We start from the raw sequence: 25,687 nt of genomic DNA, 5'->3' as shown, positions 1-25,687 counted from the left end.
TGTGTGTGTGTGTGTGTGTGTGTGTATGTGTCTGTCTGTGTGTGTGTGTGTCTGTGTGTGTATGGTTGGTTGGTTGGTTGCACAGGTAGAAGTCAGAGGACAACTTTTTGGTCAGTTTTCTTTTTCTACCAAGTGGGTTCTGGAAATGAACTTGGGTCACCAGGCGTGGCAGCAAGTGCCTTTACTGCTGAGACATCTTCTCAGTGTGACTCATATAGAGTGTTTCAATAAAGCAGAAAGGCTCTCACTTTAACATAAAGCTTTGCTCTAAATTTAAAAAAAAAAACCATAAAGCTTTGTTTCCTGTATCTCTGAAAAAGGTTGATAATATTCAGAAGGAAGAAATATGCTTTTAGAAACTGTCCCTGGTTTTGCCAGTAATTCTGTAATTACTTGCTGGGTGTGATGGAGGAAGCCTGTCATCTCAGTGTCCAGAAGAGGGAAGCAGGAGAGTGGGATCCAGGCTTCTCTGTGCTACATAGTACAACCCTGTCTTACAAAAGCGAGGCAAGCGCGTTTCGTCATTGTTTACCAGCTTTCCACATGACATGTTTTACACTTGTTTATTTATTAGAACGGGAGACTGCTGGCAGTTAAAGCTTTCATGTCTTATTGAAACCTTGAGAAACGAGGTAGTGCTTTTGTTGTCCCTGAAGTCCTGATTGGCTAGAGTGTGTTTCCTGCCTCATGGCTGTGATCAGGTGATCCTTCCTTGCTAGTGGAGGTAGAGCACTATGTTTGTGAGCGCTTTGCCTGCATGTATGTGCATGTATTTCTGGTGCCTGTGGAGGGCGAGCAGAAGAGAGTGTCAGACTCCCTGGGACTGGAGTTAAATACAGCTACACGCTAGTGTGTGCTTGTCGAGAATTGAACTCAGGTCTTAACCCCGAGCCCACTCAGCAGCCTTCCAATGGTCAGTTTTGAAGGAGAGTGACTAGGGAGACCTAGTGTTTGTTTTGTCTGGATTCTTTCGCTGTGTTTTCACCGTCATCTTTTACGCATGCACAAATGTTCAACATTAAGAGAAAGCACAGTTTTGTATTCAGTGTTCTGTTTTCTTCATTGTGACTTTTTCTCTTATTTTATTTGTTAGCAACTCGGAGCCGAAGCCGAAGTAATATGCTAATGGACCTACATATGGATCATGAAGGGTCATCTCAAGAAACCATCCAGGAGGTGCAGCCAGAAGAGGTGCTGGTCATTTCCTTAGGGACAGGTCCTCAGCTCACTCCAGGGATGATGTCAGAAAATGAGGTATGTGTCTAGTAGTACAGCTTTTTAATTCTTAGTGTTTTATTTTGAGACAAGGTCTCTCTACATAGCCTTGGCTGTCCTGGAACTTACTATATAGAACAGACTAGCCTTGAACTCACAGAGATCCCCTCCCTCTGTCTCCCGAGAATTGAAAGTTGAGAGTAAAGGCATGCACTGCCACATCTGACTTATATTGCTGCATTTAACCTGTACCTGTCATCGTGAAGACATTTAAGTGCAGCATGATAGTTCATACCTGTAAGCTGGGCATGAGAGGGAGGCTGAGGTAAGAAGAGTGTGGCTACACAGCTGCTTCTAGGCCAGGATGAGCTACGTGGTATTACCCTACTTCGGGGAAAAGATAAGAATAGAGATACTGGCTAACTACCTAGCTAGGAACCACTTGCTTCTCATCAGTATTTGTAGCTCAGTCTGGTAAGGATGATATAGCAAAGGTTGTACTTTTTATTTCAGAGGAGTCTTGTTTGTTTGCTTAATCATGTTGCTTTGTTTTATTTTATATCTTGATACAGAGTCTCTTGCCTCTAACTCCCAAGTGCTGGGGTTGTAGTTATATGCCACTGCACCTAACCAGAGATTTATAATAACATAAAAAAGGCTAGTGGTGGGGTTGGGGATTTAGCTCAGTGGTAGAGCGCTTGCTAGCTTGCAAGGCCCTGGGTTCGGTCCCCAGCTCTGAAAGAAAGAAAGAAGAAAGAAAGAAAGAAAGAAAGAAAGAAAGAAAGAAAGAAAGAAAGAAGGAAAGAAGGAAAGAAGGAAAAAGAAAGAAAGAAAGAAAGAAAGAAAGAAAGAAAGAAAGAAAGAAAGAAAGAAAGAAAGAAAAAAGGCTAGTGGTTTATAAGTAATAGAAATTTATGTCTGATTGTTCTGGGACCTGAGAAGTCCAGGATGGAGGCATGTTTGGTGTCTCATTAGGGTCTGATTCCTGGTTCATAGAGGCATTCCTACAGCGCTCTTGTGGTAAGGCGCATGGGCTGATGTGAGGGCACTGATCCCACCTATGCTATCACTTCGTGGGTTAGCATTTGACCACATGTACCTTTGTAGAGCTCACACACTCAGGTTATACCAATTTGTTTTTCTTCGCCCACTCCTTCCCTTTCCTTCCTCTCTAATAGGCTCTTAGGTATCCAAAGTTGGTCTGAAATTGGATATCTCTCCAATATATATGACCATGAGCTTTTGCTCCTCCTGAGTCCACCTGAGTGCTAAGATACATTGGTGCTGTTGATTAAACCAAGGTTTTTACATGCTTAGCAAACACTACCACTGAGTTGTTCCCAGTCCCACAATGCATTGTTTCCCATAAGTCTGTTCGATAAGCTATCAAATGCTAAGCCCCTGTGAGTTCCTGTGAACAGTTATGGAAGCGGGCCTTTACTTTAATACTTAACGTTCCACTGAAGTTGATGAGCATGCCCACTACAAAAGGAATTGTTGTAGTGGCAATAGAAGATAGGTATCAGCATTGTGGCATAGAAGCTCGTGAGACTTGTCTATGGACTGTAGGGATGTTTCGTTTGTTTTCATCTGCTGGTAGAGTAGTAGTATTCCTGCTTAGAATCTAAGTTTCCTAGTGTGTACTTTCTATTGTATTGGTTAGGGGAAAATGGAAGAGATAAATGAAAAATTAGGAAAACAAACTTGAATTAATTATATGTGCATTGGTGTTTTGTCTGCAATTATGTCTGTATGAGGGTGTTGGATCCCCTGGACCTGGAGTTACAAACAGTTGTAAGCTGCTGTGTGGGTTCTTGGAATTGAACCTTGGTCCTCTGGAAGAGGAATTAGTGCTTTTAACCACTAACCCATTTCCGGGCCCTAACATGTTGTAAAAGATTATTTCATGTGCACGAGTATCTTGCCTGTATTTCTATGTGTGCCACATGATTGCCTGGTGACTGGGGGACCATTGGATCCCCTGAACCTGGGATTACAAATAGTTGTAAACCACCATGTGGGCGCTAGGAGTCAAACTCAGGTCCTCTGGAAGAGCAGCAAGTGCATTTAACTACTGAGCTTTCTCTAGCCCAGTTTTCTTTTAAAGAATGAGGTAAGGACCATGATGGCATAGTGGTTAAGCTAAGAGCACATACTCCCCACCGCAGGTGGTAGTGGCATATGCCTTTAATCCCAGCACTCGGGAGGCAGAGTCAGCTACATTTTGTTATTTCAAGAACAGCTTGGTCTATAGATCAAGTTCTAGGACAGCCAGAGCTGCAGAAAGAAAACCTGTCTTGGGAGGAGGGTACACATACTGTTTTTATAGAGGACTATTCTGATCACCCACATCAGGTGGCTCATCTGCCTGTAGCTCCAGGGGATCTAACGCCCTCTCCTGGACTTTCTTGGCACCTACACTCACACCTGTCTACCCTGCCACCACCATATGCACCTAATATAATTTTTTATTAAACTTCAAGAGGAAAAAGAATCGGGACTATCAGACTTGGCATAGTGGTACATCCCTGCAACCCTACTACTTGGGAGGGGGAGTGCATGCTCAGGGCCAACCTGATCTGCTTAGGTCTCTAAGGCATCCTGGGCAGTGAGACCGTGCCTCAAAAATAAAATGGAATAAATAAAGTAAGAGAGGGGGGGGGAGGGGGGGAGGGAGAGGAGTTCATGGAGGGTGAGAGCTGGAGGCAAAATCAGTTTTAAGAATTTGTTAAGAGTATAAGGTTAGAGTTATCATGAGAAGAAATCTTGACTCTTTGATTGTAAAGAATGATTTGCAGACTGTGTGTGTGTGTGTGTGTGTGTGTGTGTGTGTGTGTGTGTGTGTGTGTGTACATGCCCCACACACTTTGGGAATTGGATATTAATCTCAGGTCATTTAGCTTAGTAGCAAGTGTCTTTCTTATCTGTTGAACTACCTTGCTGGCTTAGAAACAACAACTTACATTCAATGACTGATGGGGTTTTTTTTGTTTTGTTTTTCTTTTCTTTTCTTTTTTTCGGAGCTGAGGACCGAACCCAGGGCCTTGCACTTGCTAGGCAAGCTACATGAGCTAAATCCCCAACCTGATGGGTTATTTTTTAAGAATGTTCATTGCTAGCTTGAAAAGAAGTCGCAGTTTCTTAATCTAGATGTTGTATGTGGTGGCTTACACCTGTAACCCTAGCACTCAGGAGATGGAGGCAGGGCTAGCCTGGGCTGAACAAACAAAAGAGATCTGTCAGATTCTTTGCTGAACACTGTAACTCAAGCTGTTCTGTAACACTGGGGCGGCTGTACTGATTTAACAGAAACAACAGTCTTCTGATGGCTGCCCCCTGCCCCCTACCCCCTGCCCCCTGCCCCCTGCCCCCTGCCCCCTGCCCCCTGCCCCCTGCCCCCTGCCCCCTGCCCCCTGCCCCCTGCCCCCTGCCCCCTGCCCCCTGCCCCCTGCCCCCTGCCCCCTGCCCCCTGCCCCCTGCCCCCTGCCCCCTGCCCCCTGCCCGCTGCATGACGCCAGCTGCTGCTGACCCTGGGAGGAGAATGCAAAGACATAGACTTTGTTCTGAGTCTATTTAAAAGCTTGATAGACCTTGCAAATGGATTTTAGTTAGAAGAATTTAAATTAGCACTTTTGTAGTTTATTTTATTCTCAGTAGTCTTTCATTTGGAATAGACCAGATTTTTATTTTCTTTTTCAGGTTCTAAACATGCAGCTTTCGGACGGAGGACAAGGAGATGTCCCTGTTGATGAAAACAAACTCCACGGTAAACCTGATAAAACCTTGCGCTTTTCCCTGTGCAGTGATAATCTGGAAGGCATATCTGAAGGTGAAGGGTTACTTCATTCAGGGAGTGTGTGATTGAATTGTTCTGTGTTCTTTAAAGGAGCCTTATAAATTATAGTTAAGCTACCTGTGCCCCTCACTAAGGAGGATAGTGACATTTCCTCTAATGAACTTTAACGTGGCTGTGAGATTGTTTCCTAAGTAAAATTAAGATTGCAAGAGGCTGTTGGCCATAAAATGACAAGACATGTCTTCACTCTGTTAATAACAGCAGGCTGTGTTTCTCAGTCTTAATGCCTGCACAAGCTTATAGCGCTCCTTTAGAAGGCTGTAGTGCATGTCTAATGGGGAGAATGGACTTGCTGGTATTTCAGGATGTTGTGTATACGTTTTCACTGTTCTGTGTTCTTTATCCACACACCCACACATGTCTCTATGAATCAGGACACTGTGGAATAAAAAAGGCAGGCAAGGGTGGGATGCAGTTGGTAGAATGTTTGCCTGGCATCCCTAGACCTAATCTTCTGTAGGTGGGGAAAAAAGGAAATGGAAACTCTTAAACCAGATTGTGAAGTTAAGAGTTTGTCATTCCATGTATTAGGATAGTTTGTTTTATGAAAAAGTTCAAGTTTACTAACATTTAAAAGAAGACATAAATATTCTCTTTAACCTTTCAGAAAAATCAATGAGTAATATATGTTTAATCTAGAAAATGTAGAAAAGATTATTTATAGCAAAATCAAGTTTATGGTGTTTTATAACCTTTTTATGTCATGTGTCATTAACATTCCCTTTGTATTTTGCATTTTAAAATGACAAACTTTTATTTTTATGTTTTTTTCTTTCCTTATTTTGAGACAAGGTGTTACTGTGCAGCCCTGACTGAGCCAGAATTAGCTATGCAGATCAGACCTGACTTGTACTCAGCAAGAGATCTTCCTACCTCTGTTTCCCAAGCGCTAGGATTAAAGGTGTGGCCACCATGCCTGGCAATTTCATCATCTGAGTGACAGAGGCAGGTGAATCTCTGAGTTGGAGGACAGCTTGTCTATAGACTGAGTTCCAGGACAGTCAAGGTTACACAGAGAAGAAACCATGTCTCAAAAAAAAAAAAAAAAAACCAAGACAAACAAAGGAATTGTCTGATTTGCTTGCCCTGTCATTGGCTCATAGATGGTTTTAAACTGGCCATTAAACCTTGTCAACCTTGGCTGTGTTCATCTGGATGGACATACGGCCCTTGGCAATAATGATTGGGTCATTTGCAGAACATTTCCAAGGGGTGTGCAGGTCCATGAACCTGCTGGCGTTCTGCGTGTCTAGGCACTGCCTGGTCACTCCTGCTGCACGCACACACAGAAAGCACTTCTGACTTTTACGTATTATAATAGTTCTTCAACAAGCAACTTTAGGTTATTTTTCCTATAATTTTTTAAAGATAAATTTTTAGAGATAGAGCTATTGGCTCAAAGGCATCTATATTTTTAAGGAAATAAATACACTATTAAAAACATCTTAAATCTGGCATGATGACATATATCTGTAATTGCGGGGTTCAGAATGCTGAGGTAGAGAACTTGAGAGTGTAAGATTAGTCTGGGTGATATAGTGAGACCTTTTTTCAAATCAGAACAGAACAAAACCAGAACAGAAATAAACACTATTTTCATGGCATGAAATATTTTATGTTGACTTATGAATTTTTAAAGAAGATTGCTGACAGGATAAACATTTTTCTAGGTCCTTCCAATCGCTCTAATTCAGTGTCTTCTCTCGACCTGGAAGGAGAGTCTGTATCTGAACTTGGGGCAGGACCTTCTGGGAGTAATGGAGTTGAAGCACTGCAACTGTTAGAACACGAGCAAGGTAAAGTGGTGGTGAACACAGCTATACAGGTAGCATAGAGTGGGCGTTATTTCAGGAAAAGTAGTCTTCGCTTGTAAGTGGGCTGTATCTGGGAAAGTAAGTTGATTAATGACCATTAAAATTGCATTTATTCATAGCTACTTCAGTTTTTAAAGGTGTTTAGTTGGTAAGTGTATTATTTGAGTTTAAATTACACAGCAGTATGAGTTACTTAAAATGCTGTAATATTTATTTATGGGGCACAGTGTCAACTGCTGAGGGCTCAAGAACTTAGTTTAGGGAAAGAACACTGTGCAAATGGTTAAAAGCCCCCAAATCTGATGATACGAGTTTGATCCTTGAAACTCACCTAGTGGAAGAAGAGAGCCAACTCCTATATGCTGTCCTCTGAGCTCTTATACATGCACATGCACCATGCACCATGGCACCACTATATGCCCAAGTTAATCCCCAATGATTACCTTAGAAGCTGGGCATGTGCACAGCTTTAAACTTAGCTGACTGATGGGTGATAGGGTGAGAGGAATGAAAACATGGAGAGATGAAGAGGCAAAGACAGGTGTATCCCTGGAGCTCTCTGACCTCTGTTTACACACACATGAGCACTGGACATAAACCCTAACAAACAAACTTGTAGTTAGGGCACACATCCACAGCTCAGTTTGATTTTTTTTTTTTTTTTTTTTTTTTTTTGGTTCTTTTTTTCGGAGCTGGGGACCGAACCCAGGGCCTTGCGCTTCCTAGGCAAGTGCTCTACCACTGAGCTAAATCCCCAACCCCTCAGTTTGATTCTTAGACTTCAGTGTATATGAAAATTACCTAGGGGGTTTTAAAAAAAAAAAAACTATTTTCCAAGCCATCCTAGAAATGTATTATTGAAAAGGAAAAGAGTGTTGCCACTGGAATGTATAGTTTGCATAGAACTATTGCCATATTGGCTCCATTTTTCAACTTATCAATTAATGCTAAATTTATTGCACATAACAGAGAAACCTGAAATTAGCATACAGCCAAGGTTGAGTGAAAATCACATCTTTGACAGGCATTCTGGGTGATTCCAGTGTAGGAGTTGACAGACTTTACCTGTGAAATGCTAAGTTAAAGAGTGACTCACAGGCTGGAAGTTGGCTCAGTCATTTGTTGTGACAAAACTTTTCCTGCAGAGACACTACACTCGTCTATTCATGCCACACAGGGAGCCCACGACAGACTAGAGTCCATCATGAACCATGACTTTTACTGGGGTTACTTACAGGAGCAGAAATGACTCAAAGACAGCTACATAAAGCCTACTCTAGCATGGTTGACAATTCACAAAGCTGGGAGCCTGAACAGACTGCACAACCTGTGGGATGCTCAATAGGTTGAAGCATGTCCTTTCCAAGTGATTTGGTATAAAACTCTCCCAGGTAGCACAGCTTGTTTGTTTGTACAGCTTCCAGGAGGTTGGTTTGGTCTCATATTCTTCTTTGCAGCTTGGCTTTCTTGGCTCCATTCATCTAAAGGGAATTGCACTTTTACTATTTACTCTAGCATGGAGGGAGGGGCTTAGTGAATCTGATCAGTCTCAGGAACTTCCTGAAGCCATTTTGAGCTACCTCCTGCTTAAAGAGATTTCCTGCAGGATAGAATGTTTCAATCTCACAGAAAATGGTTAAATAACATTATCAAGAGGACTTACTGCTCTTGTACAATACCCTGATTCAATCCTAGCCCCCTCATGACAGCTTATATGGACTCTCTAAACACCAGGCATGCATGTGGTATACACAAGTACATGCAGGCAAGGCATTCATATAGATGAAATAATAAGGTAAATAAATCTGAAAAGGAGGTGAATTGAAGCCTTGGCATGGTGGTGCATACCTTTAATCCTAGTACTCAGGAAGGAAGCAAGCTAGCTTGGTCTACATATAGAGACCCTATCTTCGAAAGCGAGCAAACAAGCCAACAAGGGGATTGAGAGCTAGATGTGGTGACTTATGCCTGTAAGCCTATCCCTACAAAGATAAAGTGGGGGTCATAAATTTATACTTTTTGAGGCCTTATAAACAAAAGCACCAACACCAAAAACAAATCAAAATTTTACAGAAAGGAAATTGGCAAGACTAAATTATGGGGCTGGGTAGATGACTCAGTGAATAAGAGTGCTTGCTATGCAAGTATGAATACTTTAGATTGAATTTTTAGCATCATGTAAAAGCCAGGCCTAGCTCTGTGTACCTGTAACCTCAGCATTGAGCCACAGAGACAGGACAGTCTTGTGAAGCTTTCAGTTCAGTGGAAGGCAGAAGGCAATAGTAGGGGTACTCCTGGCTTCTCTACCCATATATGCATCATACACACAAAGCAAACCGTAGAAAGTTGGTCTAGGAAGGAAGGGAAACTCTAGAATGCACACTTGAGCTATTGCCAAGTAAAATAGCTTACATATAGGTTTACCACCTAATTATTAACACAGCGATGGGATCTAGTAAGCTACCCCAAACATTTATTTTTACCTTCCTGCTTTGGTTAGTTTTTCTCATTTAGATTGGGCACCTCTGTCTCCTCAGCAGTGGCTAGGTGGAGGTGGGGGGAGGTCTCTACCAATCTTAACTGGGGTTTATTAATCAGTGGGGAGCAGACTGGAACTATGTGCTCATTAGTGATTAAATGACCTGAAGTTTAAAGACAGAATTTTGTCAGGTTGATCAAGAAGTTGTAGCTGTGCCCCTGTTTGTTTCTGATAGCTACAACACAAGATAATCTTGATGATAAACTGAGGAAGTTTGAGATTCGGGATATGATGGGACTAACAGATGACAGGGACATATCCGAGACAGTGAGTGAGACCTGGAGCACCGATGTCCTAGGAAGTGACTTCGACCCAAACGTTGATGAAGACCGTTTGCAGGAGATTGCAGGTAACTGGTGTTAAAGGCCTGTCGGAATGGATAGCTGTTTGGTTGTTAACGTCTGCTTGTTCTTCATGGGAGGGATGGCGCTGGCCTGGGGAGCTGGTATCCATATGGAGCAGGACATTTGACTATTAATCTCCTCCACTGTCCACCTTTAAGAAGGAGAAACCTAAGGCTTATGGTCAGATGGCTGAGCTTGCACAGCCATTACCTGCTAAGTCTCATGGCCTAACTTTGATAGCTAGGATCTGTGTAGGGAGAGAGAGAACCGTCCTCCCTAAGTTGTCCTCTGTGCCATGGTGTGCACATGCACACACTGCTGAAACCAAAGATGAAGACAAAAGCCAAACAGCCAAGTAAATGAAGGCCGGATTAGTCTAAGCACTTGGGCGAAGGACAGGGGCTCTGTGAGTTTAGGGCCAGCCTGATCTACAGTAAGTTTCGGGACAGCCAGGGCTGCACAAAAAACCCTGTCTCAATAAAACAAAACAAAACAAACAAAAAGGAAGAAAAGACAGATGAGTCTTTTGAGTTAGTTTCCTGTCAAGTCTTTTCTTTGGAGCATAGTATATGTTCTCAGTTTGTCGTGAGCTTATTATCTTCTTGAGGCTAAAAATCATACCTCAAAATGAAATTTTTTACAGATTGTAGCCATAAAACCTGGACTAATAAACCGAGAGCTAGAGGTGTAAGGTGTAGCTGTTGGTAGAGTACTAGCTGTGCATGTGCAGTGCTCTAAGAATCCTCCTCAAGCACCACAGAACCATAGAAAACAATGGAATGAATTCATCAGTGCAAGCATTAACTCAGGATCCTAGAATAACCACAAAGGATAACCAGGTTTTCCTTTTTGTAAATGTAAGTTTATTGTGCTATGGCATTCTAAATCCACCCTTTTTGAATACCATTTTGTGAGTTCTGAAATATTTCATACAGCCATATAATTACCATCTTCATTTTCTTTTTATGGAAAATATCAACCAAAGACAACAGAAAATAGTAGGAACTCACTGTACCTGGCCCTAAGCTTCAACAGCTGGACACACATTGCCAGTTTCATTTCCCCATTCTTCCGCTGTCCCCTTCATGCTTAGACAAGTTCCAGACACTCTTTTTCTTTTAGAGTTTTATTTGTATCTCATTGTATGTGTGTTTGCATGAACATGTGCACCTGGTGCCTGCAGAAGTCAGAAGAGGGCATCGGATCCCCTGAAATTAGCATTACAGACGTTCCTGAGTCTCTGTGTGAGTGCTGTCACTGAACCTGGGTCCTCTGCAAGTGCAATAAGTGCTCTTAATGGTTTGCCTCTGTTTAATATTATATCCACAAAAGGTAGTTTTTACTTATAACTGTTCTCAAAACTTTTTCATGACTTGAAATAGTTATTCTTTTACTAGCTTGAATCAAATTTAGTATAGAATTCCCATCTGGAGTATTTTCTTTTCCTTTTTATTTTTTATGTGTATGCATGTTTGCCAGCATATATAATCTGTGCACCACTTGTATGTGGTAGCTGCAGAGGCCAGAAGAGAACATTGGGTCTGGCACTGGATTGAGCTACTTGTGAGCTGCTATGTACTTGCTGGGAGTTAAACCCGGTCCTCTGGAGAGGGAGCCAGTTTTAAACTGCTGAGCTGTCTCTTTTCCTCTTGACTCTGTTAAACACAGACATATAGTCATGTCTCACTCCTTTCACTTGTGTTTAGTAGTGTACAGAGTTCATTTTGCATAATTTTTTCCCCACATGCAGTATTGTTCTTGGCCACAGGCAGCATTTGCAGTCGGCTGAGTGCTATGGAGGAGCCATGTAGTCTCTTGCAAATGAACTTAATGCTTTGAGTTTGTGATTTATGTCAGAAGAAAACATGTCGGGCTGCTGTAACTTTCTGTGGTTACATTCTCTGGGTTTATAGTTCCTTTAGGACTGTAAATTTTGTAAAGGTTAAAAAAAGACAGCAAAGACATAGTTAAGATTTGCTGAGAAACCTTGGTGAGGGCTGGAGAGCTGGCTCAGTGGTTAAGAACACTGCTCTTCCAGAGGTCCTGAGTTCCATTCCCAGCACCACATGTGGCCTGCAGACCACTCATAATGTGATCTGATGCCCTCTGCTGGTGTGCAGATGCACATGCAGATAAAGTACTTGTACGTAAAGGAATCCAATTGATATCAACCTAAGGATGTGTTTTCCCTGTGGAGAGAGGGGGTTGAGCAGGAGGTGCTTACTGAGAAGGAGGGTGTGGGATGGCAGCGACGGCTTAACAGATATGAGCACTGCACTTCCCGCTCTTGCAGAGGAGAGGATCCAAGTCCACTTCCTAGGACCTACATGGTGACTCACAGCTGTCTGTAACTCTAGTTCCAGGGACCTGATGCCTCTTCTGATCTGCTCCAGGTTCTACATGTACATGGTGCACATACCCCAGGCACACATACACATAGAAACTGAATTTTTAAAACAAAACAAAACAAAGGAAAAAGAGGCTGGGCCAGTGTCCCCAACTGGAAACTTGTGGTTTTAGTTTCATGCTTAAATGAAATGATTCCTACCTCAGCCCCTTTCTAAGTATCAAGCAGTTGCCCTCAGCTTTCTTTCTAACACTTGGTGCTCACGATTGTACAGGTGCAGCAGCAGAGAATGTGCTGGGCAGCTTGCTGTGCCTTCCAGGTTCCGGCTCAGTTCTCCTTGACCCTTGCACTGGCTCGACCATATCAGAGACCACAAGTGAAGCTTGGAGTGTAGAGGTGTTGCCCAGTGACTCAGGTTAGTGCACTCTCATTGCTGGCTCTGTCCTTCGTGTTAGAACTTGAACATGGAGGGTTTCTTAATTTTTATACTAGGGATATACATTTATGTTTTCCGGTTTTGCTTTTTGAGACAGGGTCTTTGACTGACTGACTGACTTTGAATTTAAAATCCTCCCGCCTCAGTCTCTAAGTACTAGACTCTTAGACATCTACCACAGCACCAGATGACTCAGTATAGATATGATAAATATCAGGCAATCATTCTGTTAACAATTTCAAGTAGAAAATAGAACACTTTCTGTCTATGAAGGAAAAATGTTTTGTTGGTCAGCATTGGTTAACATAGCAAGTGCTGTTGGGCGATGTGGTGCAGGCCTTAACCCAGCACTCTGGAGGAAAAGATAGGGGGATCTCTGAGTTCGAGGCCAGTCTGATTATGGAGTTCCTGGACAGCCAGGAACCCTGTATCAAAAGAAAGAGAGAGGGTTAAGGAGGGAGGGAGGGGGGAGGGAGAGGGAGGGAGGGAAGAAGGAAGAAAATAATGCTAACAACAACAGCATAGCAAATGTTACTGAGTCTGTGTTAAATTATATTTGAGGTAGTTGTTTGAAACAGAGTTCTGTGTGTGCTGTGTTCAGTACCTTTCACCAGTCATCCCAGAATGAGAATGGCAGGCCAGCTCAGACACACATTTGAGTTCCTAGTCAACACACTTACATTTCTCCCAGGCCAGTGAGAGCGCTTAGTGAATAAAGGTGCTTACAGCCAAACTTCGGGGCCTGAGTTCAGTCTTGAGAATAGAGAAACACGCACATGTGCAGTAAATGTAAGTTTTTCCTTAGGAATAACTTTTCCTTGAAAGTTAGTTTGATTATAATTATAATAATCTTTTTGAGATAAAAACAGTTTTTTAAAATTGTATGTTCATATGGGTATACACCTGTAAATGCAGGTGCCATGGACTCCAGAAGAGGTTCTTGAGTCTCATGAGGCTGGAGTCTGGAGTTAAAGGCAATTGTGAGCCACCGATGTGGGTGCTGGGAATTGAACCCCATCCTCTGAGGACCAGCCAACACTCTGAACACTCTGCTGAAGTATCTCTCCCACACTAATTTATTATTTTTATTTTATGTTTTGAGGTTGTGCGCATGTATGTGCATAGCATGTGTACAGTGCCTGCAAAGACCAGAAGAGAACATCAGATCCCCTGCAAGTGGGGTTCCAATCATTTGTAAGCTGCCATGTGGGTACTTTGAACTGAACCCAGGTCTTCTGTAAGAGCACCAAATACTCTTAACCACTGAGCCATCTTTCCAGTCTCTTAAAAGATTATTAATTTGATGGCATATACATGTAATATTAGCTTGCACTATATGAGATCCCCATGCGAAAAGCTAGTAGATAAAATATTAGATAAAGAAATCATTTTTCCTTTCTTTCTTTCTTTTGGTTTGAGCCAGGGTCTCATCATGTAGCTCAGGCTATGCTGGAACTGCCAGTGAACCTCAGGCTGGCCTCAGACTTACAGATCCACCTGCCTCTGCCTCTTGAGTGCTGAGAGTGCCCTGCAATATCATGCCCATTGTAAGTGCTTTTGAAAACATTGAACTTTAGAGAGAGTGGATACAGTGTTACACTATTCTGTGCTCCTGTTCAGTTTATGTGTTAACCAAGAATGTACAGTTTTGTTTTGTTTTGTTTTTTAAAGATTTATTTATTTATTATATATAAGTACACTGTTGCTGTCTTCAGACGCACCAGAAGAGGGCATCGGATCCCATTACAGATGGTTGGGAGCCACCATGTGGTTGCTGGGAATTGAGCTCAGGACCTCTGGAAGAGCAGTCGGGTGCTCTTAACCACTGAGCCATCTCTCCAGTCCGAATGTGCCGTTTTTTAAAGAGTAGTCTAGAAACAGTTGTCGTCTGTGCATAGCAAATTAGTGTGTATATCAGGGGGAAATTATAACCTTGCCTTCTTAATCTATGATCTAACAAGTTTTGGTGAGTAACTTAGACTTATAAAGCTAGGTATTCCCCAGTGGCTTCTCTAAGTCACAAAAGCTGAAGTTGTGCATGCTCGCAGAATTACTAGGTGACCCTTCTTGTTCTCTGTGCAGAGGCTCCAGACTTAAAGCAGGAAGAGCGCCTCCAAGAGCTGGAGAGCTGTTCTGGACTGGGCAGTACATCTGATGATACGGATGTCAGGGAGGTCAGTTCCCGCCCCAGCACACCAGGCCTCAGTGTTGTGTCCGGTATGTCTGTCTTGTTTTAAGGACTAGGAATTTGAAGGCATCCCCTTCTTTCTGTTTATAAAGTGTTACCAAAGAGATACTGGGTTTTGTTGCTGCTGGTGCTGGCTGTTGAACTCAGAACTCGGGACATGTTAGTCATGTGCTCTGTCACTGAGCTGTAGCTTTGTCCCCAAGAGATGTGTTATTTAAGAGCTCAGTAGTCTCCAGGGAACAAAATCAATTTTACGCTTTCATAATCTTTGAGAACCTAATGTGTAGCTTTCACAGCCTATTGATAACTGACGAACTGTTCTTCTTCAGCTTTCGATACTTTTGGTAGCTTCTGCTACAATATTAGGTACAGCATGAACTTTTGATGCTGCTGTATAGCAAGATAAGTGTACTTGGACAGCAGTGGTGAGGTGGCAGCACTCGGCAGCTCACGTGTGGACAGCTCGAGGAGGGATTTATCCAAAACTTAGTAGAATTTTGTGTAACTGCTTTGTTCTTCTTGCTGTTTATTTACTTCTGTATTTTGCTGTATTTTCAAAGGCATAAGCGCTACATCGGAGGATATTCCCAATAAGATCGAAGACCTGCGATCTGAGTGCAGCTCTGATTTTGGGGGTAAAGATTCTGTAACTAGTCCAGATGTGGATGACATAGCCCATGGTAAGTTGTGGGGGTGAGAATGACCTTTTAAGGTAATCATATTGTATCAGCACTCAGGAGGTGGAGGCAGGGGATTATCTGTGAGTTTAAGATTTGCCTGGCTTACATAGTGAGTTCCAAGTCAGCCAAGTCTGTAGAGTGAGCCTTTATCCAAAAAAAAAAAAAAAAAACAAAAAAGAAAGAAAAAAGAGAAGAAAAAACCCAAAAGCAAAATCCTACAAAACAAAGCAGGCTTGGGAAACGGCTCCGTCTGCTCTTCCAGAGGACCTAGGTTAGATCCCCCACACCCACCTGCAGCTCACAACTGTCTCCATCTTCAGTTCCAAGAGCACCCAGGGGCCTCCTCTGGCCTCCGTTGGCACTGCATGCATATGGTATACAGATACGCATGCAGGCAAAACACTCATACACACAACATAAAAGTAAGTAATATAAAAAATTCACAAAGCAAGAATAACAGATCATATACTGCTGGGATTTGATTCATTAGTATAACTCTTCAGGCATAACTTGTCAGTGTGTACGTGGGGACTTAAATGTTCATATTCTAAATTTGGTTCAGTTAGAACTACTTCTAGAAATCTGTCATAATGAAATCCATGAATGGAGAAAGTTTTGGTCTCTTTTTTTTTTCGGAGCTGGGGACCGAACCCAGGGCCTTGCGCTTGCTAGGCAAGTGCTCTCCCACTGAGCTAAATCCCCAACCCCAAAGTTTTGGTATCTTTATACTTACCTATTTTAATATTTCTAATTGTGTTAAGACGTGCTTAGGGGTATCTTTTTGGGAGTGGGGGTTCTGTAGTCTAAGATTTAGAAATTAGAGTTAATTCGTGGCATTATATATTCATTTCATTCATGAATTCGTTTTAAAATTAGGACATTTGCTGAAAGCAATATTAGCCTTTCAAACTCCACAGTTCTCTGCCTCTTCTTTAAACAGTATTGCTTGTTTTTATGGTGGGAGAAGTGAGTCTTAGAGAGGCTGGCCATTACTTAAAACACAGGTGAGCCTCATGGTGGCCTTCTTCACACTAACCATAATAGTGTTGTCCATTAGTAATAAGCATGTGGATGCTGTTCCCTCTAAACGGGGTGAAAATCCCCACATTCAGATTAAATGCGGGGTAATCAGAATTGATTCTTATTGGTGTCATTTATTGCTGGTATGCTTCTCAAGTTCTAATTAAGAGAGGAAAACTGTGGAAGAGTCTTAGAGCCTTCCTGAGTATCTGGACTGCTGTCTGCACGTGGCTTGATCTCATGGTGTGCCTTGTTGTTGTAGGCGCCCACCAGCTGACCTCTCCTCCCTCTCAGTCAGAGTCTCTGCTTGCCATGTTTGACCCACTGTCTTCACATGAAGGTAAGCTTGTGAACTTTTGGACTCTGTCATAAACAGAAGCAAGAGATGTAGACCTCTGTTGATTAGTTCTGTCTTTTCTGTGTTACAGGGGCCTCTGCTGTGGTAAGGCCGAAGGTTCACTATGCCCGGCCCTCGCATCCACCTCCAGATCCTCCAATCCTGGAAGGTGCAGTGGGAGGAAATGAAGCCAGGCTGCCCAACTTCGGTTCTCACGTTTTAACTGCAGCTGAAATGGAGGCGTTCAGGCAGAGGCACTCTTACCCTGAGAGACTAGTGCGCAGCAGAAGCTCTGATATAGTGTCTTGTGTGCGGCGGCCCATGAGTGACCCCAGCTGGAACCGACGTCCAGGGAATGAAGAACTTCCACCAGCTGCAGCCACTGGTGCTACTTCTTTGGTGGCTGCACCTCACTCGTCATCTTCGTCCCCGAGTAAGGACTCTTCAAGAGGAGAGGTATGGTACCCAGCCGCGTAGAACTCGCATGCTATGGTTAGGTTAGCATTCCAACTGATGGGTTCCTGTGATGTCGGAAATGAATATGGACTCTGAACTCAAGATTAAGGGTTACCGTGGTTGTGATTAATGATGATCTGTCGTGCCAGGAGGTGTGATGCTGCAAACCTTTTATCCCAGCACTCGGGAGGCAGAGACAGATGTTATCTGTGAGTTCGAGACTAGCATTGTCTACAGAGCAAGTTCTAGAACAGTCAGGGCTACACAGAGAAACCATGTTCCAGAAAAAGAAAAGACAAAACAGAAATCTGTCTAGTAGTCCATCATGCTGTCAGAACTTGGTTTTGTAAGAATCTTTGCCTTTTACAGCATTTAGATCTTTTCTCCACGCAGTTCTGTGTCTAATCACTTAGATGCTTTTGAGGTGGTTAAATGAAGTGTATCCCTTGTGATTTGGAAGTCATAAAGTTGGGAAGACAAACATTTCTTCCTCATTTAAAAGTAAGTTTCCAACCCAGTTCTTCTCTCCCTTTTTGATGAGTTAGTACGTTTTCCTACAGATGTCATTATTCTGCATGCAATTCCACTCCTCACACTCTGAAATGCTCACTCTATCATGTCTCCCCGGTTGCCAGCATTATGTTCTTTTCATTTAGTTTTTGTTGTTGTCCTTGGTTTTAAAGACAGGATCTCATTATGTAGCCTAAGCTGACCGGAAGCTCATATAGATGAGGCTAGTGTTGAAGGTGTGATAATCTTGCTGCTAAGTGCTGAGTTTGCACTGGAAAGCCGCTGTGCCCAGTCCATGTGCTGCCTGGCGGTCAGTCGGCCTTTTACTCCATCGCTCTACTGCTCGTTCAGTTTTGCCTTGCCAATTTTCTTGAGATTATTTATTTTTGTTTTGTTTTTTTGAGGCAAGGTTTCTCTGTGTAGCCCTGGCTGTCACTCTGTAGACCAGGCTGGCCTTGAACTCAGAGATCTGTCTGTCTCTGCCTCCCGAGTGTGGGATTAAAGGCATGCACCACCACTATTTTTTATTTATCTTGTATTCTTCTCTCATATATTACATTCTGAGTATAGTTTCCCATTCCTCCTCCTCTGAGATTATTTTTATTTTCTTTGTATAATGTACTTAAACATTTGCCCAATGTATGTCTGTGTACCATGTACAAATAGCACCTGCAGAAGCCAGAAAAGGACACTGGGTCTCCTGGGACTAGAGTAACAGATGGTTGTGAGCCACCATGTGGTTGCTGGGAATTGAACTCATGACCTCTGAAAGAGCAGTCAGTGCTCTTAACCACTGAGCTATCTTTTCAGCCCCCCACATGAAGTCTTTTAAAGAAATATTTCCTTCTAAGTAGAAATAGATATATTAATTACAAAGAAGAAAGCACTCTGAGAATAAGAGTGGATTGGTGGCCAGAGAGAAGGGGCTCCTGCTCCAACAGCCAAGAATGTGTAGACCTAATTTTATAAATGAAAAAAAAAAAAAAAAAAGGAAATTCTGAGCTTTTCTGAAGTCACATTATAGGCTAGAAATGATGGTCAGGCTGCCCTTCATATGAACAGTTAATGGTGACTGTATGATTGGTGAGCAGAGAGGGTAGGCAGGTCTGGGTTTGATGGTCAGCTGTGTCACATGTAAGCCATGTACCTTGGGGGAGGTCACCTCATTTAGCTTCATGTTCTTCATTTATGAAAAGGACTTATGACCAGGCATGGTGGTGCATGCCTTTAATCCCAGCACTTGGGAGGCAGAAGCAGGTAGATTTTTCTGAGTTTGAGGCTATCCTGGTCTACAGAGCCAGGGCTACACAGAAATCCTGCTTTCATTAAAAAAAAAAAAAAGACTTATGATCTGAGCATGGTAGCTCGAATCTATAATTCCAGTAGTTAGGAGGCTGAAATAGTTGATGAGAAAGAGGTTAGCCTGGTCTAAATAGTACATTTGAGGCCAGCCTGGGCTGCAGATTGAGACCCTGTCTCAAAACAAAAACTAACAACCCTTAATGGCAGCTGTACCACAATGTCTTCAGCCCTATTAAAATTCACTGCTCTGCATTTACTTATGGTTTCCTATTTCGTTTTCTTTTGTTTCTGTGCTGAGGATTGAACACAGAGCTTGTATCTGATAAGCACTTGGCTCTCCCAATGAGTTTTACTCCCGCCCCTTCCTTCATAGGTGTTTTGTCGGTAGCCACCATAACTCATTCTGTGCTAGCAGTACAGCAATAGTACCTACCCTCACACGCCTCAGGCTGTCCTAGGGACACGTGTCTCTAATCCAGAGGGTGTCGATGCCCACACCGACACGGCATCGAGAACCAGGTGTAAGCCTGCGGGATTAAAACACACACACACACACACACACACACACACACACACACACACACACACACACACACACACACACACACGACGGGGGTTATTTGTGTTAAGAAGGAATGCCTGTTCTGTAGCTTTATTTACTGAATATATACTCCAAGTTGACCAGGTGGAAAAATCTGGGAAGCACCGTGAGAAACCCCAGCTTAAGGCTTCAGTAACAGAAGACCGAATAAGTGCCCCAAATTTACTGGGGAGAAATCCAGGAAGACCCGCTTAAATCCCAAAAATAAAAGACTGGGAAGACAAAAAGCAGGACCGAATTGCCCATTGCCCATGTGTGTCATTACCGGGCCAGGCTCCTCCTTTGTTAGGAACAAAAGGCTTCCACATGCATCAGCAGGGCTCAGCAGGGGTCAAACCCTGCAAGGGACCCAGGAGGCTCTGACAAGGTGGTGAGACACTGCAGGGGACCCAGGAGGCTCTGATAAGAGGGTGCCTGGGAGGCAATGGCAGTGATGTGTGCTCAGTGGCAGGGTGCCTGGGTTCCATCCCCTGCACTATCTTTTATCCCTTCTAGCTCCCAAAAGAACAGTGATGTTCTATGACAGATAGGACTGACTGACTGACAGACTTACTGACATCCTTTTTATAGCAATTTATCCTGCAGTCAACTCCAAATAACACATTCAACTCTCTCTACAGACTGAGGAGCGCAAGGACAGTGACGATGAGAGGTCAGACAGGAGCAGGCCTTGGTGGAGAAAGCGTTTTGTATCAGCTATGCCTAAAGGTAATTTCACTTTAGAGTGCTGTCTGTAAGAAGAAAGCCTCAAGCTTCTTTGGAGAGCAATGCGGCCACGCCTCTGTGACGCTGTGGGGCAGTTTCTAGCTGTGGAAGTGTAGAACTGCTGTCGATGAGATGAATGCTCTGACAGAGCTTTAAAAGGCCCTGCTCTTTGTGGGAAGTGGCTGTGGTGTCCTAGATGGAGATCATACCAGTCACTGTCATTACACATGGAGGACTCTCGGCATGCTGCTGTTAACTTAATGTTGAAGTGCCATTCTGACATTCCTGGAGCAAATCTAGGCTTCTCAGGTCTCTGCAATGAGAGCGTGAGCCCTACAGATGGGGCTGGTGTCTACTGTGGAAGGGAGTTACGTGCATTTGTTTTGCTTGAAGAGCCTGACATCCTCTGAGCTGGCAAAATTTCTCTTCCTGGAAAAAGATACTGCTCAAAAGTTGGGGTCCTCTTCCATAGTTCCTGGCTGAGGCGCCTAGGAGCTGAGGAGACCTGCATCTCCCCGTGCTCTGGCCCACTTAATTAATGGAGAGGAGTGCGCGAGGCAGGAACTCTTCTTTTGGCAAAGCTAAGAGGCATGGGTTTTGACTTACTCTAAGTGGATCCTCATTAAATCATTCTTTCTATGGCAAATGACTCCACAGCAGATTCTGAAAGCTTCTTAAGACCCTTTGATGCTATTTTAAGAATATCAGTTGACGCTTGGGATTTCTTTTAAAGTTTCAGCCTCCTTGCACTTAGAAATGTTGGCACACCAGCTAACTTCCGAGGAGTGTAGTATGTTATATGTCACAGTACTGACTTTATTTAATTTCCAGCTCCTATACCATTTAGAAAGAAAGAAAAACAAGAAAAAGACAAAGATGATCTGGGGCCTGACAGATTCTCAACACTCACAGGTTTGTAGACCCATGGGCTTCCTGGCTCCTTCATTCCCAGAGCACATATTTCATAACACTTTTTCTTGGGTGACATAAGCGTTGCCTTTTTAGAAGAGTGTGTTTGTGTGTGTATGGTCGGGAGTATGTTCTTCATGGCTCTGTGGTTTCCCCCTAGAGGCCACAGTGGGTCTCGGTGTGCTCTTCCTACAGACCACCACCATCACCATCCTCATTACCATAACCTGTTTCTGAAAAAGCCTGCCTGAGAGCTCAGCACCAGGGACCGTGCTACACGACTGCTGGAGTGTGCCCTCCAGTGCTCTGCATGCCCTGTCTCTGGGTCACTGGTGGGACAGTTTTTTGTGCTGCTGGAGTGTGCCCTCCAGTGCTCTGCATGCCCTGTCTCTGGGTCACTGGTCAGACAGTTTTCTCCAACACTGACTGTAGGACACTGAATTTACTCTCATCTGTATTTTGCTCTAGCTTATTCAGGGTCACGATGAAATACTATTTTATCTAATCATTTCATTTTTTAATGATTAAAGTATTTGTTCAAATAGTGTTACAAATGCCAACCATTGTAGTAGAAGTTAAAGACTTCACTAATTGTTTGACAGCTTGAACATTATAACTGCTCTCTGACCCATGTCAGAGCTTTAGGGATCTTTCTTATTCGACACCTGCATTTCTGCTGCTTCTTTGGTACCTTAAAAGCATCTGCGAGAGCTAGCGTGAATGACCATATTTGAGACTGATAGCTATGCTTTGATTCTTAGATGCTGTAGTCCATCTAGAGGGGAGTTCGCTCTCAGTTCTTTTTTCCTTAACTTAGTTTTAAGGTCTGTTTTCTTCCCATCCTACTAAGTCACAAAGTCTTTAGGACGTGGTCTCAAAAGTGACGAGCACGTACGTGCAGCATCCCTTTCTGATGCATGTTCTAGTGTCGATGTGCATGTTAGTGTCCCTCCATGTTTCAGCTTATGTAGCTCTTCTTTACTAGACACAGCAGCTCTCTCAGAATAAAGGGATGAACAAAAGGAGACAGGCTGAACAGGCCATGGCTCCCTGCTGAGAGCAGCCCAGCCTGTCCTACTCAGTTAGCAAATATCTGTTCCCATCTGACTCATGCCAGACACCATAGTAGATATTAAATCAGATTACATATGACCTATGTCTGTTGGGACCTTCCAGTGTTTTGGGGAAGAGTTGAAAAGATACTGTCTTTTGGGCAATGTCTTTGTGTATTTTCCCGTGTTCTTCATTCCTGCTGTTAGAAGTATGCACATGTCACTGTGGATGCTGCCACAGTCTTTTAATCCCAGCACTCAGGAGGCAGAGGCAGGAGTTGGAGGCCAGCTTGGTCTACATAGTGAGTTCCAGGCCAGCCTTGGTGAGACCCCGTCTTAAAAAAGGACAGAGGAGAGTGTTGCAGTCTTCATGAGCTGAATTACACTGGGGGAGTAGCTTTGTATGCAAATGGTTTAACCGCTGTGAGGAAATTGTAAGTACTTAGGGGTTTGGGGTAATGATTTTTTCTTACTTTCTTTCTTTTTTGATGCTGAGATTGGAAGCTAAATTAAGTCCCTGTTCATCCGTTTCCCCACCTTCCCAACCCCTGCTCCCATAAAACAGTTAATTCTCTTTGGGTCTGATTGAAGAAGCTCAGCTTTCTTACTAGAGAAATTCTACCCCGTCCTAACTAATGCTCACTCGGAAGTTACCACGGAGTCAGTTTGACACGTTATTACGTATATTCCTTATTAGCCTGGCCACAGTCTTGCCACTCGAACAACTGGTTTTTTACGATCTCTCCTAATCTTTCTCAGGGTTTGTATATGGTGGCTTTTCTGTCACTGAATCAAACATGTAAATTCTGTATTTACCTTTACCATACTCCCAGTTTCTCCTGGGACAGCTGGCTTTTGAATAATTTTTACTGGCTGTAAAGTAACTTGGTTCTCCTATACTGCAGCATAGCTCTTCCTTTCCTATTGAAATATTTACATCATTTCCTGCCGTTTTTCTCCAAAAATACCTTTCTGCCCATGTTTTTTTGTTGTAGTCACAGTGTGGGGATTGAGCCCAGGCTCACATAAGGCAGTCAGGCTCTCACTGACTGTAACCCCATGTCTGCACCGCAGCTTTACTGTCATTGCCCTAGGATGACAGCTTTGAGAAGTGTGCTCTAGAGTCCAGGGTAGTAAGCAGTATTGTAGCTCAGTCCCTTCTCGCTGTCCTTGTGAGCTCTCAAAGGTAACCAGTGGGGCTGGAGCTTGGAGAACTTGTTGCCCTTACAGGGAACCTGGGATCAGTTCTCAGGACCGACAACATGTTGGTTCACAGCTACCTGTAGCTTCAGGTCCAAAGGCTCTTCTGGCCTCCTCAGGTACCAGGAACACATGTGGTACATTTGCGTTCATGAGACACTCAAAAAATACTAAATAAACAAATAAATAAAGTATTTTTAAGAGCTATAACCAAAAATATTACTCCTTAAAGGGATTCTGCAGTGGTTGCATTTGTATTTTGAAGAAGTCCACCACTGATAATGAATCTCTTGTCATGACTATACTGTTAGAGCAGACATTTAAATGTATTTGGAAGTCAAATGTGCTCACATCTATAATCCCCAAACTCACAAGTCTGAGGCAGGAGGTTTGCTGTAAGTTCAAGACCAGTGTAGGCTAAAGAGACCTGTCCCCTGCAGGAAATATGCAGAGCACAACTTTGTGAGTCATCTATATAACTTGAGATAGTCTATAGAGACATGGGCAGCAGACACTGTTTTGGGGAGGAAAGGCCGTGAGCTGCTCAGTCTCCACGCCCACGCTAACTCTGCTGTGGCACTGATGCTGGCTTCTGTGCGCAGTTGTCTGAGGAGTAATTGTCCACAGCAGACGTTCACAGCAAGTTCCCTGGCATGTGGTACAAACGCAATAGCTATTAGCTGCGGTCGTCCTGCATCCCAGCATGCACACATACAGGTTTGGATGCTGTTTTAGAAACATTTACAAATGGAATTCTACCAGAATGTAGACAGCTGGGTTGCCTGTTGGCCTAGCTCAGTCTCTAGAGTTTGAGTTTCACTCTGGAACTTTATTTTGTGTTGAAGATCATAGCAGTCCATGGCTGCTGTTGAGACTATAGGCTAACGTGTGTGTGGTGCTGGGCTCAGACTCGGCATCTGTGAGTGCTAAGCAAGTCTTCACCACTGACTGTATCCCTAGCTTGATGTTTGAGATCGAGTCTCGATACTGCTCAGGATGGCCTTGAATTCTCTTACTTCCACTTCCCAGGTGCTGGGATTACAACATGTGCCACAGTAGCCAGCTGGCTCAGCAGTATTGATAACTGACCCATCAGTGAAACCGTCTGCTCACTGTGGGGCCCACGGACCGACCGTCCTAGACCCCTAGAATGCCAGGGGCCATTGTATGAGTAAAAATGCAGTCCTGGCAGCTAGCTGCCCCGTCATGGAGAGAGGTGGTGTGATAGAAGAGGATGCTCTGTAGCTTTCAGATTCGATGTAAAGAGAGAGTCTCAAAGAAAGAGTGGAGAAAACCATTTATCAAAACTAAAACAGGATTTTGGTCTAATTTGAATAATTATTTTTATCCTTGGGCATGGAGGTGTCTGATTAAGTTGTGCGTATTAAAAAAATATCAGCAGGCTTAGATGGGAGACCAACAAACTCAAAGCTAGGCCTTGGGCTACTTAATGCATTAAAGGTCAGCCTAGGTTATATAGCAAGACTCCTCTATTTGTCCCCCCACTCCTACAAAAAGAAACCATGATAGAAGTTGTGTTAACATGAATTGATAGTCACTGTGACTTGAGCAAGTACTTTCGAATTCTTTCTGCACTGAACTTTGGCACAGTCATGGAGAATTCCAATAGTCTGAGGTGGAGTGACTCTTCTTGGTTTCCTGCTTTGGGAAGCGTAGACCTAGCAATGGGGTTGAGTAGGCAGCTGCATGGTGCCTTATAACACTGAGATGTACGCCCTTCTTTAGTGTGACCTCCTAACCTGCCTTTGGGATGCTGCTGCTGGTGTTATGCTAACAGCAGAGTGGGATAAACCCAGGGAACTAATTCTCTCTCTCTTTTCCCCTGCAGACGAGCCCAGCCCTAGGCTCAGTGCACAAGCTCAGGTTGCGGAAGACATTCTGGACAAATACCGAAATGCCATTAAACGGACCAGCCCCAGTGAAGGAGCACTGGCAAATGATGAGAGTACAGGTGAAAATCACCATAGGTTTGGGCAGTGACAGCCACCTTAGAGATGAGCTAAGGCAGACTGACGCAGCCTGTAGAGCGGGGCGTCCGGAGGACGTCATAGCTTTTGTAAGCATGTTAGCTCAGTATATCCCTCTCTGCAGCTTCTCAGTAAACCTGGGCACCCTAGATGTTCAGATGGTTTAGGGTCATCTAATGAGGCTGGGG

At 43.5% G+C, this 25,687-nt stretch overlaps 1 protein-coding gene across 9 annotated transcripts in view; it reads left to right on the top strand.

Annotated features, from left to right (window-relative positions):
* Positions 1-25,687, top strand: part of Gapvd1 (GTPase activating protein and VPS9 domains 1) — a 73,550-nt gene that overhangs the window by 32,071 nt on the left and 15,792 nt on the right. For 3 of the 9 annotated variants that reach the window (XR_010064646.1, NM_001427683.1, XM_006234027.5), the window contains 12 exons: positions 1,094-1,254; positions 4,915-5,044; positions 6,742-6,867; positions 9,600-9,773; positions 12,390-12,530; positions 14,634-14,768; positions 15,300-15,419; positions 16,702-16,779; positions 16,868-17,232; positions 20,266-20,353; positions 21,182-21,262; positions 25,361-25,483. Coding sequence is in view for 8 of the 9 variants with exons in the window: in NM_001427683.1 (NP_001414612.1) it covers positions 1,094-1,254; positions 4,915-5,044; positions 6,742-6,867; positions 9,600-9,773; positions 12,390-12,530; positions 14,634-14,768; positions 15,300-15,419; positions 16,702-16,779; positions 16,868-17,232; positions 20,266-20,353; positions 21,182-21,262; positions 25,361-25,483 (1,722 nt within the window). In the remaining variant the exon portion in view is untranslated. Of the gene's footprint in view, positions 1-1,093; positions 1,255-4,914; positions 5,045-6,741; positions 6,868-9,599; positions 9,774-12,389; positions 12,531-14,633; positions 14,769-15,299; positions 15,420-16,701; positions 16,780-16,867; positions 17,233-20,265; positions 20,354-21,181; positions 21,263-25,360; positions 25,484-25,687 lie in introns of those variants that run through there. The other 6 variants (XM_008761795.4, XM_008761792.4, XM_063283968.1 and 3 more) reach the window with 4 other exon arrangements.

The sequence above is a fragment of the Rattus norvegicus genome, chromosome 3 (assembly GCF_036323735.1).
Source record: "Rattus norvegicus strain BN/NHsdMcwi chromosome 3, GRCr8, whole genome shotgun sequence".
NCBI classification, from domain to species: domain Eukaryota; kingdom Metazoa; phylum Chordata; class Mammalia; order Rodentia; family Muridae; genus Rattus; species Rattus norvegicus.
The sequence above is the reverse complement of the archived record's forward strand: the minus strand, read 5'-3'. Positions and strand labels throughout refer to the sequence as shown.